The 16,816-nt window shown below is 41.8% G+C and overlaps 1 protein-coding gene across 4 annotated transcripts in view; it reads left to right on the plus strand.

The window, feature by feature from the left end:
* TAC1 (tachykinin precursor 1) overlaps positions 1 to 16,816 on the plus strand; it is a 227,562-nt gene that overhangs the window by 159,533 nt on the left and 51,213 nt on the right. For 3 of the 4 annotated variants that reach the window (XM_078663716.1, XM_078663715.1, XM_078663717.1), the window contains exon 5: positions 7,955 to 8,008. The exons of the other annotated variant lie outside the window; for it this stretch is intronic. In XM_078663716.1, the coding sequence (XP_078519842.1) occupies positions 7,955 to 8,008 (54 nt within the window). The remainder of the gene's footprint in view (positions 1 to 7,954; positions 8,009 to 16,816) is intronic. 4 annotated transcript variants of the gene reach the window in all.

Raw genomic sequence — 16,816 nt, forward strand, 5'->3', positions numbered from 1 at the left:
CAATAGTGAAGAGACTGAGAGATCTGGGGGGATGTTAGTGATGGAAACAGGGGGGCTAGATGATATAGCACAGGTGGAAGAGGGATACGGAAGTGTTTGCAGCGGGATATTCAGATTTAAATCTAGATTGGAGTCCCCCTCTAGACTCTGACTCTTACTCTTGCCTTTGAACCTCTACCTCAACGAAACTACTTGATGCGGCAGGAATTACTGGTGTCAAAAGAGATTCCGCTGAAGAGCCACCAGCACTGATACTACTTCCGACATTTAATTCTGCCAATGATTTAGTGGATGGAGTAATGCTCGAGGTGGAATTAGCATTTGTCAAAAAAAGACTAGTAGGAGTGCTTCCCACCCCAGGTTGAGCTCCAATACAGGACATCTCTATATTATAGGGTGCAAAATCAGCCAAAGCCAAACAACCGGATTGAACCGTAACCGTGGATAGGTCTGGGGAAGCACTCGCTGAGGGGGGGTAACTCTGAGCCAGGTCTAACACTTGAGGGATAGCCTTAAAATAAGAGCGGAGAGATGGCGTTATTTTAGAGCTAGAGTCAAGGACTGTTTTAGCTGACTTAGGTTTTTTTGCTCGTTTAGCTTTCACTTCAGTAGAAAGGTATGAGGAAATTTTAGAGGGGGTTTTAGTGTTACTTGTTAATTTAAACGACTCGTAATCTGCTTCAGCGATTCCCGGGGTCGTACCCCCAGACTCAAACCTAACTTGCGTCTGTGCTCCAAAAACGGGGGACCCACTCCTGTCCCCCTTCCTGTTATTCGATTTCCCCCCTCTGGTTTGGTATTTATTGCCTCTTTTACCTCTGTGCCCCTTGCTCGATATCTCTAGCTGTGTGTTAGAGGGGGTTACAGATGAATTAAGGCAGGAGCTTCTTAGAGTGGATACTCGTGGCGGAGGTAAAACACTGGGATTCCCCCGTTCTGCTTTGGAACCCAAACCTAACCCCAAACCAAATGGTCCCTGGGACAGTTTGCTAACAGCTGACCCCCCCCCCCTCCTGGCTTCCCCTTCACCTCCTTTATTGAAGTTGCTCGTCGGGAAGAGCCGGCTACTGTGGCTGCTGAAGGCGCTGGGGCAGCTGCTGCTGTTTTGTCTGCTATGTCAATCCCCTCGAGCTTAGCCGCTTCCTCCACACGCTCACAGGGGCGGAGGTCTCTACGGAGAGACCGCAAGTGTCTCCCGCGGCGGAGCTCCAGGGCGGCCTGATGCTACGGCCAGAATCCCGACGGCGGTGACTGCTGCAGTGATGGGATTCGGAGGGTCGCCGAAGCAGGCAGGAGCGCGCCCCTCTCCCGACACATAGATAGAGAAGAAAGACCGCCGCGGAAACAGTCCTGTCCGCGAGAACAATCTTCGTTATTCCGAAGGTTTTGAAAGTTCGGCGATTCTTCAGTAAAAGACTAAAAAATAGCAACGGAGGTTACTCAGGATTCCTGCACCGGGGAAAAGCCCTCATTGCTCATAAAAAGAAAGAATGTCCGCCGCCCTACTAGGGCTCAGAGCGGAGTACCGCGGCAGCTATCCTCCTGCCGCCATGTTCCTCCCGGTATCCTGCGTTTGCCATTTTTGTGACATTTAAAAGAATGCTACAATCTTCTCTTAATATTACTTGCTTTACTTGTTCCTAAGTAATTAGTATTTAAAACACTGGGGGTGTTTTTATTTCACATTGCCTAGCAGGCCTTGAGAGCAAGATGATGGTGGCAGTTTTCTCAGGCTGCAACTGACCCTTTGTAGTTTTTAAAAGAAGATTTTAAGGGTAAAGTCCTTCATTGGATTCACTTTTTTTATTACAGTTATGGTAACATTTTTTCATTTTACCTTAGGTCTAGGTTATCGTGTAATGGCTGAAAGCAGTTTCTTCCTAATCTAGCAAACTCCTCTTTTGTTCAAGAATATGATATTTATTTAGCACCTCCTTATGGCTCAGGTGGTGAAGTAACAATAGGTTTCCTTCTAAACCTTCATGCATGCTGAGATGAGACAAGCTGTTCAAGTACATGCAGAGAAAAATACTTTTTTATAGTATTCCTAAAGTGAAAGGCATGATATTTCCCTATTATTCACAGTTTGTATTCTTCCAGCTTTTTGAGAATTATTTCCTTTTTTATTCACTTACTCAATTTGTTGGGTGTAGAGGGTTTAACTTCTCCTGTAAGACTTTTACTAAGCAAATCTAAAATGTCTCTGTCTCTCGAGTCAGGCACCTATTTTAATATGTTATCCTATATAATTCATAATATTCCTCTGGGGCACGGGTCCCTCTTTCTATTGAAGTCTGCAACCTTCAGAAGTGAGTCTGTATATCGCTCTCTGTATCTTTCCCTCCTCTCTCTCTTTCTTTCGCTCTCACTCTCTTGATTATAAGCTTTCTTTCTTTCTTTAGCTATGTGATTAGCACTTGTTCCTCACTGTGTGTTGGCATGTAAACAAATGTACATAGCTGGTTCCGCTTATCACCAGACCACTCCTCATTTCCACTGGATCCTTTGTTCTCAGTATTAACCAGTTTGCAAGGAATATCTTCTGCATTAGTTTACTCTGTTATTAGAACATTTGGACAATACCTCCATTAATTTGTCAATTACAATTCAAGTTATAGCTTATTTAACAGTAACCTTGTGTGTTGCACCTACCACTCAAGTATAGTCATTCACTTTCATATGTAGATGCCATTTTTCTGCCCCTCCTCACTGTACACCATCACGCCTGCCAAAGTCCAGGACTTCTCTTAGGGAGAGCAAAAGCAGACTACAACCAGACTTTATACGCCACTTATAGTTCTGTCCTTAAAGCAAGCCTAGCTATACTTTCTCATCTTCCAGATTCAGTTTTGTGGCTCCTGGAAATTTGGATTTGAGCAGTTTATTTTCTCAAAGCTTCACAATCATTACCTCCTCTTTCGAAATGGCAACTCACAGTGACCTACTTTGCCTGCATTCTTCCTCCTCAGCTTCTCCTTCCTCAGGACCCTCTTTCAGTCTTGAGTGTGTTAAACTTTTATGCTACTCATATTTGTTTGCTGTTGTGAATATGCACAGCTTATTAAGGACGTTTTGACTGCATCCTGGTGCCTTCATCTGTGATATACCAGTTTCCACCTTTACTTTATTTTTACTAATGATACAGGAGAATGCAACTACTATTCATACCCAAAGGGGAGTTCATAACAATGAACTTCTTTAACAAATATACCTGGAGCTTCAGACCCTTGAATAATACTGACAGTTTTTTGTCATTATTGACAGTCTAATTGGGAAAGAATAAGATAGAGGACCTCGTTTTGTTACATCATCACATCACATTCTGGTTGTTAGGACTTTAGAGGGACTGAGGCCTTAAGCTAGTTTCTGTAGGAACTGTTGTCCATTCTTCAAGGTGAAGACTAGTAGACAAATATTTCCATCTGATCTAAGCATGCAGCCAATGCAATAGTTCAACTGGGCATCCTCAATGGCAGTTTATGAAGTAAGGACCAATCCCTTTCGTTCTTGTTTTAATAGAGATAGTATAGTGTCACCAGTTATTGTTATTAGGCCAATTTTTGGGGGATCTGCTGTATGTTTTGCTCTATCACCTGCACCCATAATTCTTGCACCTAACCCCTGCAAAAACTCATTAATGTACGGCCTTGCAGGTTTCTTTCTCTGCTCTTATGATCTAGAATGGCAAGCCACCAAATGTTGAGGTCTAAATGAGTTTTGTGTTCTTCAGAAATCTTATACGTTGTATGCATTTTGCACACTTCTTTGACGCCCTGCTTAGTTTAGTGTGGCTAAAGTTGTCATACCACATCGTTAAAAATGTAGGCAAGTGCAAAATGGGTGTAAGTGCACCTGATCACTGCCGCGCCTTCCACTGCCCGCTGGCATACCTAGGGCTTAACGTATGGTTTCAAGCATAATTCTGGCTACTTATTTTATTATCCAGAGCTTCTACCACTACTACATTGCACCTAGGGCCTAGTATCTGGTTTTAGACTGAGAGCGGGTACATACCTGACTGTAGCAAGTTTCAAGACTCAGACAAGTTCTTTCACATTGCCAACTCTAGCTGTGATTTTAGGTATTTTGGGCATTGTTCAGATGATTTTCAATGTCTGTAAATCCACTTACTTTTATTCTACAATTTTGGCATAATTTCCACATTTGTATGTTTGTTTTCAAGATTTACAGTTATGTAAATCAAACCTATGATTCAAAGACTCGGGATGGAGATTTTTGCTTTGCTCGCCTAAATTCAATGTATTTCATAACTTGTTTGCGGATTCAGGCTTTTAGTCTATTTTATTATTTTTCCACAATTGCATCCATTCAGTGAAACTTTTTAAAGAATATTTCTACCATTGCTGTAGATACACTTCCCGCACCAACACATTCAGGAGGTCCATGTGGCTGAACAAAATGGAGATCACTAATATATTCAAGCATACAATAGAATTAAAAAATATACTGTTGCTTAGCTTATCGGATCGTTTTATCTTCATGTTTTTTTTCACGGCCATAACACATTTGTTCAAGTGATAAAGTGGTTGTGCCCTCTTTCGAAAACCTTTGAGAAAATATATCTATATACGATAGGAGTGCCTGAAAATATTTGTATTTACAATTATGTTCGGGGTGGTATGCACTTGTTCGAACGGCAGTACTAAATATTTTCTTGAAGTGGAATGAGCACAAACCTTCTTCAATCTACCTGATCAACCACACAAGAAGAATGCAATACAATTATAACTTTTGTAGATGAACAGGAATGCTGCACATGATGCCTGGCTCTGAATGGCAACAAAGAATACCCATTGATTGAAACCCCTCAGGGTCAGCCGCAGAGGAGACATGGCGGTCACTGTGACCATCTGCCAACAGGGCATTTCAGTTAAATGAACTTATCTAAGTCTCTTGAAAGGATATCAAATTAGGGCACAGTCTCTTCTGTGTATTGTTAGTTGCACTCAGCTCCTCCAGCTGAGACCTCTGTTTACTACAGACCTTCTCAGCAGCCCAATGTAAGGCATTGGGGCTTGTGAGACTTTGTACACCACTGCATGCAACAAGTGGCACACTGGCAGTCGCCCTGCTCCTTATTTACAACTTAATGCTGTCTTCTTTCCAGAGGGGTTTCATTAGAGGGGTATCAACATTAGTCTGATATGTGCAGATTCATGCACTGAGGTCTCTGCATCCATTTAGGATTCTAGGATGTGCTCATCTTCAGCTTACTAAACCCATGTTGAGCAGAGCTGCAAGATCAGAGTTGGAATCTCATGTTGGATAAATTCCCTCTTCAAACATATTAATTGTTTTTGTGTTTATTTTCGGATTTCTTTAGCTAGAACCTAACTACATCGGAACATGGAACAGTATAAAAAGTAGTAAAACACAATAAACAGGATAAATTGCTTTAAATGAATTCAGAGAGATTCAATCAGTAAAACTAGAATTATATGATCAAACATACACACATCAAATAGAATCAGTAGGTATTCAGAGCCAATGTAATTTTTTGTATGACAGGCATATTGTCATGCAAAAGTTACGAACAGGTATTCTAGTAGTGTGTTGTTACAATAAGCGAACAAGCACAGGTAATCAAGAAGGAGTAGGGATGTTGTTAGATGAGAACATAGAAATGATATCATGACAACTGTTGTGTCTATAATATAAAGATGTGACACATCAGTGACAGTTTATCTATATTTTATTAAAGTTTGTGTTGGATTTAGTCAAATAGAATGCAGGAGGGTGGGGCTTGCAAGTTCAGGTGTTGCATCTTTAGAAGGGCTGTGAGAAGGTGTATAGTTTCTTAAATGCAGAGGTCTCAATACATAACATTTATGTGCTTCGAATTGGTGTTCTCCTCTCGGGATAGTCAAATGTTGATGTTTATGGGATTTGCACAAACAATAAAATATTAATTAAAATAAGATAATTTATTTGAATTTTCAGCCTGGGTTTGAGGAGTACCTTTGTGGAGAAAATTGTGTGTAAACTGAAAATTCATATGCCTCAATCTGTAGGACCAACATAAGAGAGAGTCGGAAAACACAACGTGCCAGATAGACAGATAGAAAGGTTTTAGTAAATTGTTGTGCACAACAAAGAGTTATCTTGTCTTCATGTCAACAGAAAACTCCCCAAAAAGCTGTAAACCATTCAGAACTCGGCAGCCAGAATCACTCTCAACCTCCCGTGCCACAATCAGATCACACCACAACTGAAGGAGCTCCACTGCGTCCCCATCACAAACTAGCACAATTCAAACACCTCTCCCACAATTTCAAGACACTACTTAACATTGGCACAGCATATCTCAAGAATCACATATGCTTTCATAAACCTTCCAGCCACCTGCACTCATACACACTCCTACTTGTACGTATCCCACGTATACATATACCAGATCCAGAGGTCAACCCTTCTCCTACATCGCTCCTAAAAGAGAAAGAACTGCCAATGACCGTAAAAGCCTACTCCTCATTTCTTGAATTCTGCAAGAATCTAAAGACCTGGCTTTTTGAGTAGTCCCAAGGTGTCACCAGACTCACAGCTGCTCAGCAGCAGGATGCCCTCCTGAGTGATAGTGATCTCTACTAAACTGCAAACATAACATGCAGGTCTTTAATTGCTTTCGTGAGTTACGCATTTAGTATTCAAAACAATACAGTGCATACAACATATATAGACTAAATTAGGCTCGTACTTGGGTATTCTGAGATTGCGCAAACCATGGGGCCCATTATGATCGCGGACGGACTTGAGTCCGTACGCAACCATAGCGGAGGAGGCAACCTCCGCATGGCCTGCGGAGTTCCTTCCTGTCCAATTAGGATGTGACAGCCACCCTGGCGGTCACATCCTCTATTTTTACCATTGCGGCGGGTGCGGCTTCAAGCTGCACCCGCCGCTATGGTAAAAATGCATACATTGCATTTGTATGCAGAAAGCGGCAGGCACCGTGCGGTGCCTGCCGATTTCTGCACACAAATGCAGGGGGGTACCATAGGTACCCCCAAGTGCACCCCCCACCCCCCTTCATCCAGGGGGCCCGCAACGGACCCCCGCAGTGAAGTTCCACATGCTTTTCCACGGCAGAAAACCCATCGTGGAAAATCATTTTTTAAAGCCCATCCTAATATGGCTGGCGGTGTCTGAGAGACACGCCACCATATTAGAGCTTTTCCGCCGCGGTTGTAAGCCAACCGCGGCGGAAAAGCTGCGGACGGAAACCAGGACCCACCAGCCATCCTAATGTGGCGGTGGGCCTTTGGTGGGTCCGCTGCGGTTTTTCCGCATCCTCCAGGCCGGCGGTGGCTTCCGCCGGCCCGGAGGATGCGGAAAAACCGCAATCGTAATAGGCCCCCTAGTTTAGAAGTAGCAGGGCACCATATAGATAGTAAGCACTAATTCAAGGCATAAGGAACAGGATGCGCTAGTGTAGTTGTCTAACATCCTGTAGGTTCTTTGGTCCCTATTTAGAGTCTGCTGGATCACAAATGTGGTAGATGTCATATTGAAAGTTCATTATAGCCTACAACACTGGCAATATGGCAGACAGGATATCCATCACGTTTTGACAGACTATCTAATGAGCAACCCTTTGATTAAGTCTCTTGATTGTTAACACTGGTGAATGGGTTGCAGATGTTCCTTGATGAGGTGAGGTTTTACTTCTTTTCTGAAGTTCAACAGCAAGGGGGTGCACCTAATGTGTGGTGAAATGGAGTTCAAGATCCTGAACTCATAGCTTGGAAGGTTTGTTTCCTTGTTTCTTTTGTTTAACTTCTCATTGGTTAATCATAACACAGTAACTAGAGAGAAAGGGCTTTGTATTTAGAATAAATAATACATCTTTTATGTTCTTTCATTTGTTTTTATATCTCACAATTCATTATGTGCATCTTTCAGTATACTAAAATACCACCCAAAATATATTTTGCAGGGCATAAAACAAATTCCTTTGTTGGACTTATGGGAAAAAGAGCTTTAATTTCTGGTATGTATCCTAACCGATGTAGGTAAATATGGTGTATGTTTATTGTGTTACTTCTTTTATTTCCATAGGAAATTGTCTAGGAAATGTGGTACAGTGCAATAACCCATACACACAGCATATGAATGGTGCACACTCTGTCCCTAGCAAATTTTGAAATTTGCTAACAAGGGATGCCTGAGTTGTGTGCGGTGATATGTAATTTATGCAAGAGATTTCAAATACCATATTTGTTTGAATACTTGAAGGTGCAATTTGTTGCAAGGCTGGTCAGGTTCTCAGGTACAACAAACGAGAAATAGATTTGAAAAACATGCATGTCAGTGCTGTGTAGGGAAACATATATGCAGGATAGATTTTGAACATAAACCTAGTGGGAAATGGAACAGTAGGACAGTGCAGTTTGAATAACCATTTCAGTGTTGTGTGAAGGAGCACAAAACTTAAAAAATATTTTCTTTTGCAAATCATCTTGCCACCAGCAATTGGATATGGATGGGCTTACTTGGGTTTACTTGTGCTTTACACATTTTCACAAACAAATATTGTGTAGTTGCAATCTGTTGAAATCACAGAGTTTTGGTTGGTATTACCAGAATTGTACACAGTACTATATGACAAGAAACCATAAGGTACAAGATGGGTACAAGCACCAGCGCTATATTATATATTAGTGAAACACAGCCTTTGGTGGAACGTCTATTAAAATGTACTCTGATTACAACTGCATCCAAAATTTAATGCAGACAGCCAATCCCAACTGTCACAAGAGGAGAGGAGTTGGCTTAACGGCTAGGGCGGTCAACCTCTAATCGAATCTCGGGAACTGGCTTCGAATCTTGGCAATGAAGCTGAACATCCTGTGATTCTGGGCAAATCACTTAATCTCCCTGTGCCTAACAAAAATGAATGTGTCCTCATGTAACGCGACTGGTGCTATGTAAAGCGCTTTGATACCCGATACCTTCGGGTCAAGTTTGCACTGTATAAAACTCTGTAATAAAAAATCCCAATCTCTCACTGTTCGAAATGCAAAGGATGAGTCTTTTGTTGTGACATACTATATACGTTATTAGAACATTGGAATGATGGTAGCCCCATTGAAAACAATAGAGTGCTCCGGGCATATAATGGCTGGTATAAGCCCGAAGCTCCAACATTCCAATGTTTCTTTGTTCACAGCTCTGGCTGTGAACAAAGGCTTAAGGGAGCTTGAGGAGATTTCAATCCCCTCACGCTCCTGAAGGTTTTGTTTTATTTGTTAGAACATTCTGCCCTCTAGTGGCAGAATGTTCTAATAGCCTTATGGCCCTTCGTAGCTGGGCTATACCGGCTATTAAAGTCCCTCTCCCTTGTCAAAGGCCCTCGCCTTTGTCTCAGGCCTTCAACACTGGAGAGGGCCTTTAATAACCTGTATAGCCCACTACGGTGGGCTATAAGGTTATAATGTGGAACAAATTTAGATGTCTGAAGAACTTAGACAAGGGATCTCCAGTAGCCCCTTAACCCCTTGGCTGCTGCCGTCGGCCAACAGTCGTCACGTGCACTACCTTGGTAGTGCTGCGAACGGCCGTTGGCGACGGTGCCCCACCCGTTTTTCGAACGTTCAGCACTGGAACTGAACGTTCGACGCAGGCAAGGTGTTAAGGATCATTGTATTGTGCAAATTAAAATTTCTCATTGACTTTACTACAAATAACTTGGCTCTCCAAATTCACTTTACAGTGCCATCAAAGACAATACATATGGTCATGATGACCAAGATGTAGAACCCCATTCAAGACAGATCTGCAAGCCTCCTCTGATACTTCTCAAAGTACTGAGTTCACCCTCACTGACCAAGCGTAGATATTAGTGGTTAGTCAAATGTCAATTTTACTGCTAACTCGAGCAGCAAAAGATGTTCAGGTGCAAGTATTTTAGCAACACAGAATGGAAAAATTGTAATTGTGACAGGGCCCAAAATAATACGGCCCTCCCCTGGATGAAACCCTAAAAAAAAGCAAGGGTTTCGGAACAAGATGTAAATAGTATTGTGTGTTGAAAGCACTTTGCTGCATCTACGTCAAATGAAGAATACAATGCAACATCCTTTGTATTTTACAGATAGACTTCTAAGATCAGTGATACCAGCAAAATCTGCACCTTCATTATGTCCTTACTAACAAACTTTAGACTAGTCAACCACAAATCATTTATAGAGATTGGAAAAAGAAATGCAGTAGAAAGATGCTCAATATATTGGAGCCCATTCCGTGGAACACCTTTGTTTTACCTCTTAAGTATAAAAAATGATTTAAACAATGTTAATTTTAAACAGTCGTTTAGTTACTAGACACATTATGACAAGAAACAACAGACCAACCATACCCTTCATGACAAGTATGAGCCACAAAGCTTGCTCTTCTACACTACACCACCCTACAGCTGCAATCCATGCCGCCCACATGAGTCCTCAAGAGAACAGACCCACATGCAGAAAGACAACTAAAATCGGAAAGTACCTGAGATATTACCATGGTGCTACTGTGTCAATAGGGGACACAAGCCTCCAGTATTTTGTATCTTCACACATTGTGGCTGCAAGGTGTTCTCTAACTTTGTGCACAATCCAATTGAAGGGATATTCTTTTCGGTCTCTCACTGTCCTCATCAATGGCCATATATACTAGAACACGAGAGCCAGGGGAAGAAGTGAGGCAAGGAGAATGGGATAAAAGAGAAAACATAGACACGGAACACCCCACTGTGCTTTGTCAATTCTGGTGTCAGGGTGGTCTGCAGCAGGGCCGGTCCTAGGACTTGTGGGGTCCTGGGTGAAAGGGAAGATGTGAGGTCCCTCTAATTTGCATGTGACATCACAAGAAGTGACATCACTGAAAGTGACATTGCAGGACTATTGATCTTTGTCATTGCTGAAGAGACATACTGTTAACATCAGTAACATGAATTAAAAGATAAATATCCAAATGAAATCCATCTATCTATTTTGAAACTGTATTAAGTGGATGACATAATCACATTGGTTGGGAAAGCTAGACGCAGGTCTCACAAAGATGGCTAGCCTAACTCCTAGTTAACTGTGTGTTACCAAATTAGTGCATAGTAATACTTGGAGCACATTGCCGAAAATAAACTTGAATGGCATCCCTGGTAAAAATTATGCAACAGGGTATAGCAAGATAAAGTTGAATTCAGATGCAAATACCTTTTTTATTCTTTTAAGAGCTTCATAAATCAGACTAGAACAAAAAAGGACAGCAGAGTTCTGTAGAAAAAAAGCTTTCGGATTTAGGATTCAGAATGTTTATATTCTCCTCACAGGGGATGTAAGTCATGTGAGGAATACATACATTTCTTATAAAAAACAGACAAAAGGAAACATTACAATCTGACAGTGGGGAGCTAAGTAAATTGGTAGGTACATAAAAAGACAATTCCAGTGAAACATACATAGAGTAATTTCAAAGTTCCAGGTTAGTCTCATTGGGTGGCTCCCTGGTATTGATTAACTACGTAAAGTTTAGTATCTGTGTGTTTAAAGTAAAGGTATGCTGCATATTTAAGGGGTTTTCATACCAAGGTTTTTCATTTGGTGTCAGACCAGTTGAAAGTGGTAGTGGCAAAATGGCACTATTCTGATGAAAATCCATCAATCGCCCCAAAAAGATGGTCCTATTCTTCTATATGTTCATAACTTTATGTGGTCGTCCAACTAGAGAAAAATATGGGGTAGAGCAGTAATGTGAAAAAAAGAATTTGCCATCTTCGTATTATGTCCTGTACACATCTGGATGTTATTTGTAGAATCTGCCCCGTTTCGCCTACATCCTAATACAAACATGTACATATAGCAGGTTATCAGAAAGCTCATTCATAACTAACAGGGAAATAATACAAGGCAGCAAAATTAGGTTTATACTTACCTTCTGCCTCAACGATTAGGTGGTGACGATCCTCTGAGCTGATCAGGATATTACTCAAGACATTGGAGATCAGAAGTAAAGTTAACTTGTGGAGACACATAAAAAACGTTTTTCACAAGGCTCCCTGGTTAGAGAAGGGCAGTTATATCAAATGGGGGGGACCAGGAGTCGTTAGGTTCAGCTTATAAGCTCCTTACTATATATAGTGGTCCAGCAATTCTATGAAAAGATCTCCGTCAAAGTGCCCCCTTGTGGGTGCCAGTTGGGCATTGCATTGCTGGCCCGACAAGAAGCTTGCCCGATGAGGAAGCATCACCCGCATGCCGGTGTGTGAGGGCACTTGCTTCTTTTGCAGCATATTACCCCTCTGATAAACGGTATTTCTACACCCTTATACCACCGTCTTTAATAGGGACTGCATACTCTTGTTGGATCAGAGAAGAGCAGTACCAAGATTAAAAACATTGAGAAATACAAATCTGTGCCATGATGCTCTCCTAGACGAAATGTTGGAAGCAGGGTAGGTTTTATTTCTTCAATGGTGTCCTTTTTTACCCTGATATGTCCTTCACTACTAATAATGAAGATGAACATTTCTAAGAGGAAATTCCTAAAGGTCATGAGGATGTTTTGTCATGTTAGCTAGAATGAACAAGGGTCCCTTGGACTCCAGGTCAAATATTGGGCTTTCATGGAGGAGTGATGCCAGCAAGGGAACACTAGGCAGCACAATTTGCTATCAAGCACTTTGTCACTCACCTTTCCATGGGACCAGTGAGGCTGGGGTCTAAACCACAATCCGAATAAGACCCTTTCGACTTCTGCAGCTTGGGAGAGGCTTGTGTGAAGTCCTGCTAAAAATGTTGGCTTCCTTCGGCCGAAGAAGTAGGTGGAAGTTGGATGTTTTAAAGTTTGGGTTGTTTCTGCTGAGGTTGTCATCCTTAATTTCTCTTCAGCTTCCTTCCTCCTTCATCAGGTGTACCTTTTTTTAGCGTTAGGCCATATCTCTGCCTCTAAATAAACAAATAAATAAAATAGTGCATGGCTAGAGCTTATGTCACCAATTACCATTCTAGCGAGTTTGGCATCTTTTTACTCATTGAAAGCCTTTGCTGACAGGCACATGTCGCCATGTGGATTACTGGGCCTTCTGTGTGATTATCACCCTTTTTGGGGTACAGGCACACATCATTCCACTATCACTGTGGCTAAGCGGGGAATTCGTTATTATAATTATTATTATTTAGCGCCGAGACGCCTTCGGGCAATTGTTCACGCTCTATAAATCTCACAAATAAATAAATAATAATAATAAAAAAATTACAGTTTGTGAGTCTCCCTCTCACATACGCACACCCATCTCATCCCCTGTTGCTGCTTTCCATAACGTAAGCTGTACCTCGTTGCCCATCACGCATCACATAAAAAACATTACACATATGCTCAAAACAACACAACACCCTTCCAATCACACACTTCCAATTACATGTTGTAGCTTGCTATCTATGTTGGTAAGTGCTTCAGCGCCTCAAATATGGGTAGTAAGCACTAAACAAATGCTACAATACCATACAATATCTTTCTTGAAAAGCTAAAATCCCATTAAAATGAATTAGAAATGCTTCCAAATTGCTGCTGTGGGTTACACAGCATTGCATATTAATCTATAAGGCTGCTTGGTGGGGTAAGATGATTTCTGTTGTGATCAATGTGCAACCTCGAGCAGGCTAGCTGACATAAGGTTGGCATGGAAGTTCAGACCTCTCGTCTTTCATGTAGAATTTCATAAGTATACCTATTTAATTGCTCACTTAACAGGCTGTTTGGATTGGGGTGCAGCAAATTGTTTTAGATTGAGTGAGTGAGATTGTTTTGGAGTGGAGGGTCAGATTGTTGTGGGCAGATGTTTGAGGTATTGGAGTGTGGTGGATTTGAATGGAGTGGGATGGATTGGGGAGGGAGTGGGGTGATTGGAATGGGGTGAGGAGGTGAGGAGGATTGGATTGGGTTGTTTGGATTGGGCTGGTTTGGGATGGATTAAATTGGTGTGGGGTGGATTGGAGTGTGGTGGATTGTAGTGTGGCGGATTGGAGTGTGGCAGATTGGAGTGTGGCAGATTGGAGTGTGGTGGATTGTAGTGTGGCGGATTGGAGTGTGGCAGATTGGAGTGTGGCGGATTGGAGTGTGGTGGATTGTAGTGTGGCGGATTGGAGAGTGGCAGATTGGAGTGTGGCAGATTGGGTGTGTGATGGGTTGGTGTGTGTCAGATTGGGGTGTGGAGAAGATTGTTTTGGAGTGGCAGAGATTTTTTGGAGTAGCGGAGATTGTTTTGGAATGGCTGAGATTGTTTTGGGGCAGATTGGATTGGCGTGGGGCAGATTGTTTTGAGGCAGATTGGATTGGTGTTGGGCAGTTTGTTTTGGGGCAGGTTGGATTGGTGTGGGGCAGATTGGATTGGTACGGGGCAGATTGTTTTGGGGCAGATTGGATTGGTGTGGGGCAGATTGGATTGTGTGGGGCAGATTGTTTTGGGGCAGATTGGATTGGTGTAGGGCAGATTGTTTTGGGGCTGATTTAATTGGTGTGGGGCTCATTGTTTTGGATTGGTGTGGGGCAGATTGTTTTGGATTGGTGTGGGGCAGATTGTTTTGGATTGGTGTGGGGCAGATTGTTTTAGATTGGTATGGGGCAGATTGTTTTGGGGCAGATTGGATTGGTGTGGGGAAGATTGTTTTGGATTGGTGTGGTACAGATTGTTTTGGATTGTTGTGGGGCAGATTGTGTTGGGGCAGATTGTTTAGGATTGGTGTGGGGCAGATTGTTTTGGATTGGTATGGGGCGGATTATTTTGGATTGGTGTGGGGCAGATTGTTTTAGGGCAGATTGTTTTGGATTGGTGTGGGGCAGATTGTTTTGGATTGATGTGAGGCAGATTGATCTAGAATGGCAAGCCACCAAATGTTGAGGTCTAATTGAGTTTTGTGTTCTTCAGAAATCTTATACGTTGTATGCATTTTGCACACTTCTTTGACGCCCTGCTTAGTTTAGTGTGGCTAAAGTTGTCATACCACATCGTTAAAAATGTAGGCAAGTGCAAAATGGGTGTAAGTGCACCTGATCACTGCCGCGCCTTCCACTGCCCGCTGGCATACCTAGGGCTTAACGTATGGTTTCAAGCATAATTCTGGCTACTTATTTTATTATCCAGAGCTTCTACCACTACTACATTGCACCTAGGGCCTAGTATCTGGTTTTAGACTGAGAGCGGTTACATACCTGACTGTAGCAAGTTTCAAGACTCAGACAAGTTCTTTCACATTGCCAACTCTAGCTGTGATTTGAGGTATTTTGGGCATTGTTCAGATGATTTTCAATGTCTGTAAATCCACTTACTTTTATTCTACAATTTTGGCATAATTTCCACATTTGTATGTTTGTTTTCAAGATTTACAGTTATGTAAATCAAACCTCTGATTCAAAGACTCGGGATGGAGATTTTTGCTTTGCTCGCCTAAATTCAATGTATTTCATAACTTGTTTGCGGATTCAGGCTTTTAGTCTATTTTATTATTTTTCCACAATTGCATCCATTCAGTGAAACTTTTTAAAGAATATTTCTACCATTGCTGTAGATACACTTCCCGCACCAACACATTCAGGAGGTCCATGTGGCTGAACAAAATGGAGATCACTAATATATTCAAGCATACAATAGAATTAAAAAATATACTGTTGCTTAGCTTATCGGATCGTTTTATCTTCATGTTTTTTTTCACGGCCATAACACATTTGTTCAAGTGATAAAGTGGTTGTGCCCTCTTTCGAAAACCTTTGAGAAAATATATCTATATACGATAGGAGTGCCTGAAAATATTTGTATTTACAATTCTGTTCGGGGTGTTATGCACTTGTTCGAATGGCAGTACTAAATATTTTGTTGAAGTGGAATGAGCACAAACCTTCTTCAATCTGCCTGATCAACCACACAAGAAGAATGCAATACAATTATAATTTTTGCAGATGAACAGGAATGCTGCACATGATGCCTGGCTCTGAATGGCAACAAAGAATACCCATCGATTGAAACCCCTCAGGGTCAGCCGCAGAGGAGCCATGGCGGTCACTGTGACCATCTGCCAACAGGGCATTTCAGTTAAATGAACTTATCTAAGTCTCTTGAAAGGATATCAAATTAGGGCACAGTCTCTTCTGTGTATTGTTAGTTGCACTCAGCTCCTCCAGCTGAGAGCTCTGTTTACTACAGACCTCCTCAGCAGCCCAATGTAAGGCATTGAGGCTTGTGAGACTTTGTTCACCACTGCATGCAACAAGTGGCACACTAGCAGTCGCCCTGCTCCTTATTTACAACTTAATGTTGTCTTCTTTCCAGAGGGGTTTCATTAGAGGGGTATCAACATTAGTCTGATATGTGCAGATTCATGCACTGAGGTCTCTGCATCCATTTAGGATTCTAGGATGTGCTCATCTTCAGCTTACTAAACCCATGTTGAGCAGAGCTGCAAGATCAGAGTTGGAATCTCATGTTGGACAAATTCCCTCTTCAAACATATTAATTGTTTTTGTGTTTATTTTCGGATTTCTTTAGCTAGAACCTAACTACATCGGAACATGGAACAGTATAAAAAGTAGTAAAACACAATAAACAGGATAAATTGCTTTAAATGAATTCAGAGAGATTCAATCAGTAAAACTAGAATTATGTGATCAATCATACACACATCAAATAGAATCAGTAGGTATTCAGAGCCAATGTAATTTTTTGTATGACAGGCATATTGTCATGCAAAAGTTACGAACAGGTATTCTAGTAGTGTGTTGTTACAATAAGCGAACAAGCACAGGTAATCAAGAAGGAGTAGGGATG

The sequence above is a fragment of the Lissotriton helveticus genome, chromosome 10, assembly GCF_964261635.1.
Source record: "Lissotriton helveticus chromosome 10, aLisHel1.1, whole genome shotgun sequence".
Lineage (NCBI taxonomy): Eukaryota > Metazoa > Chordata > Amphibia > Caudata > Salamandridae > Lissotriton > Lissotriton helveticus.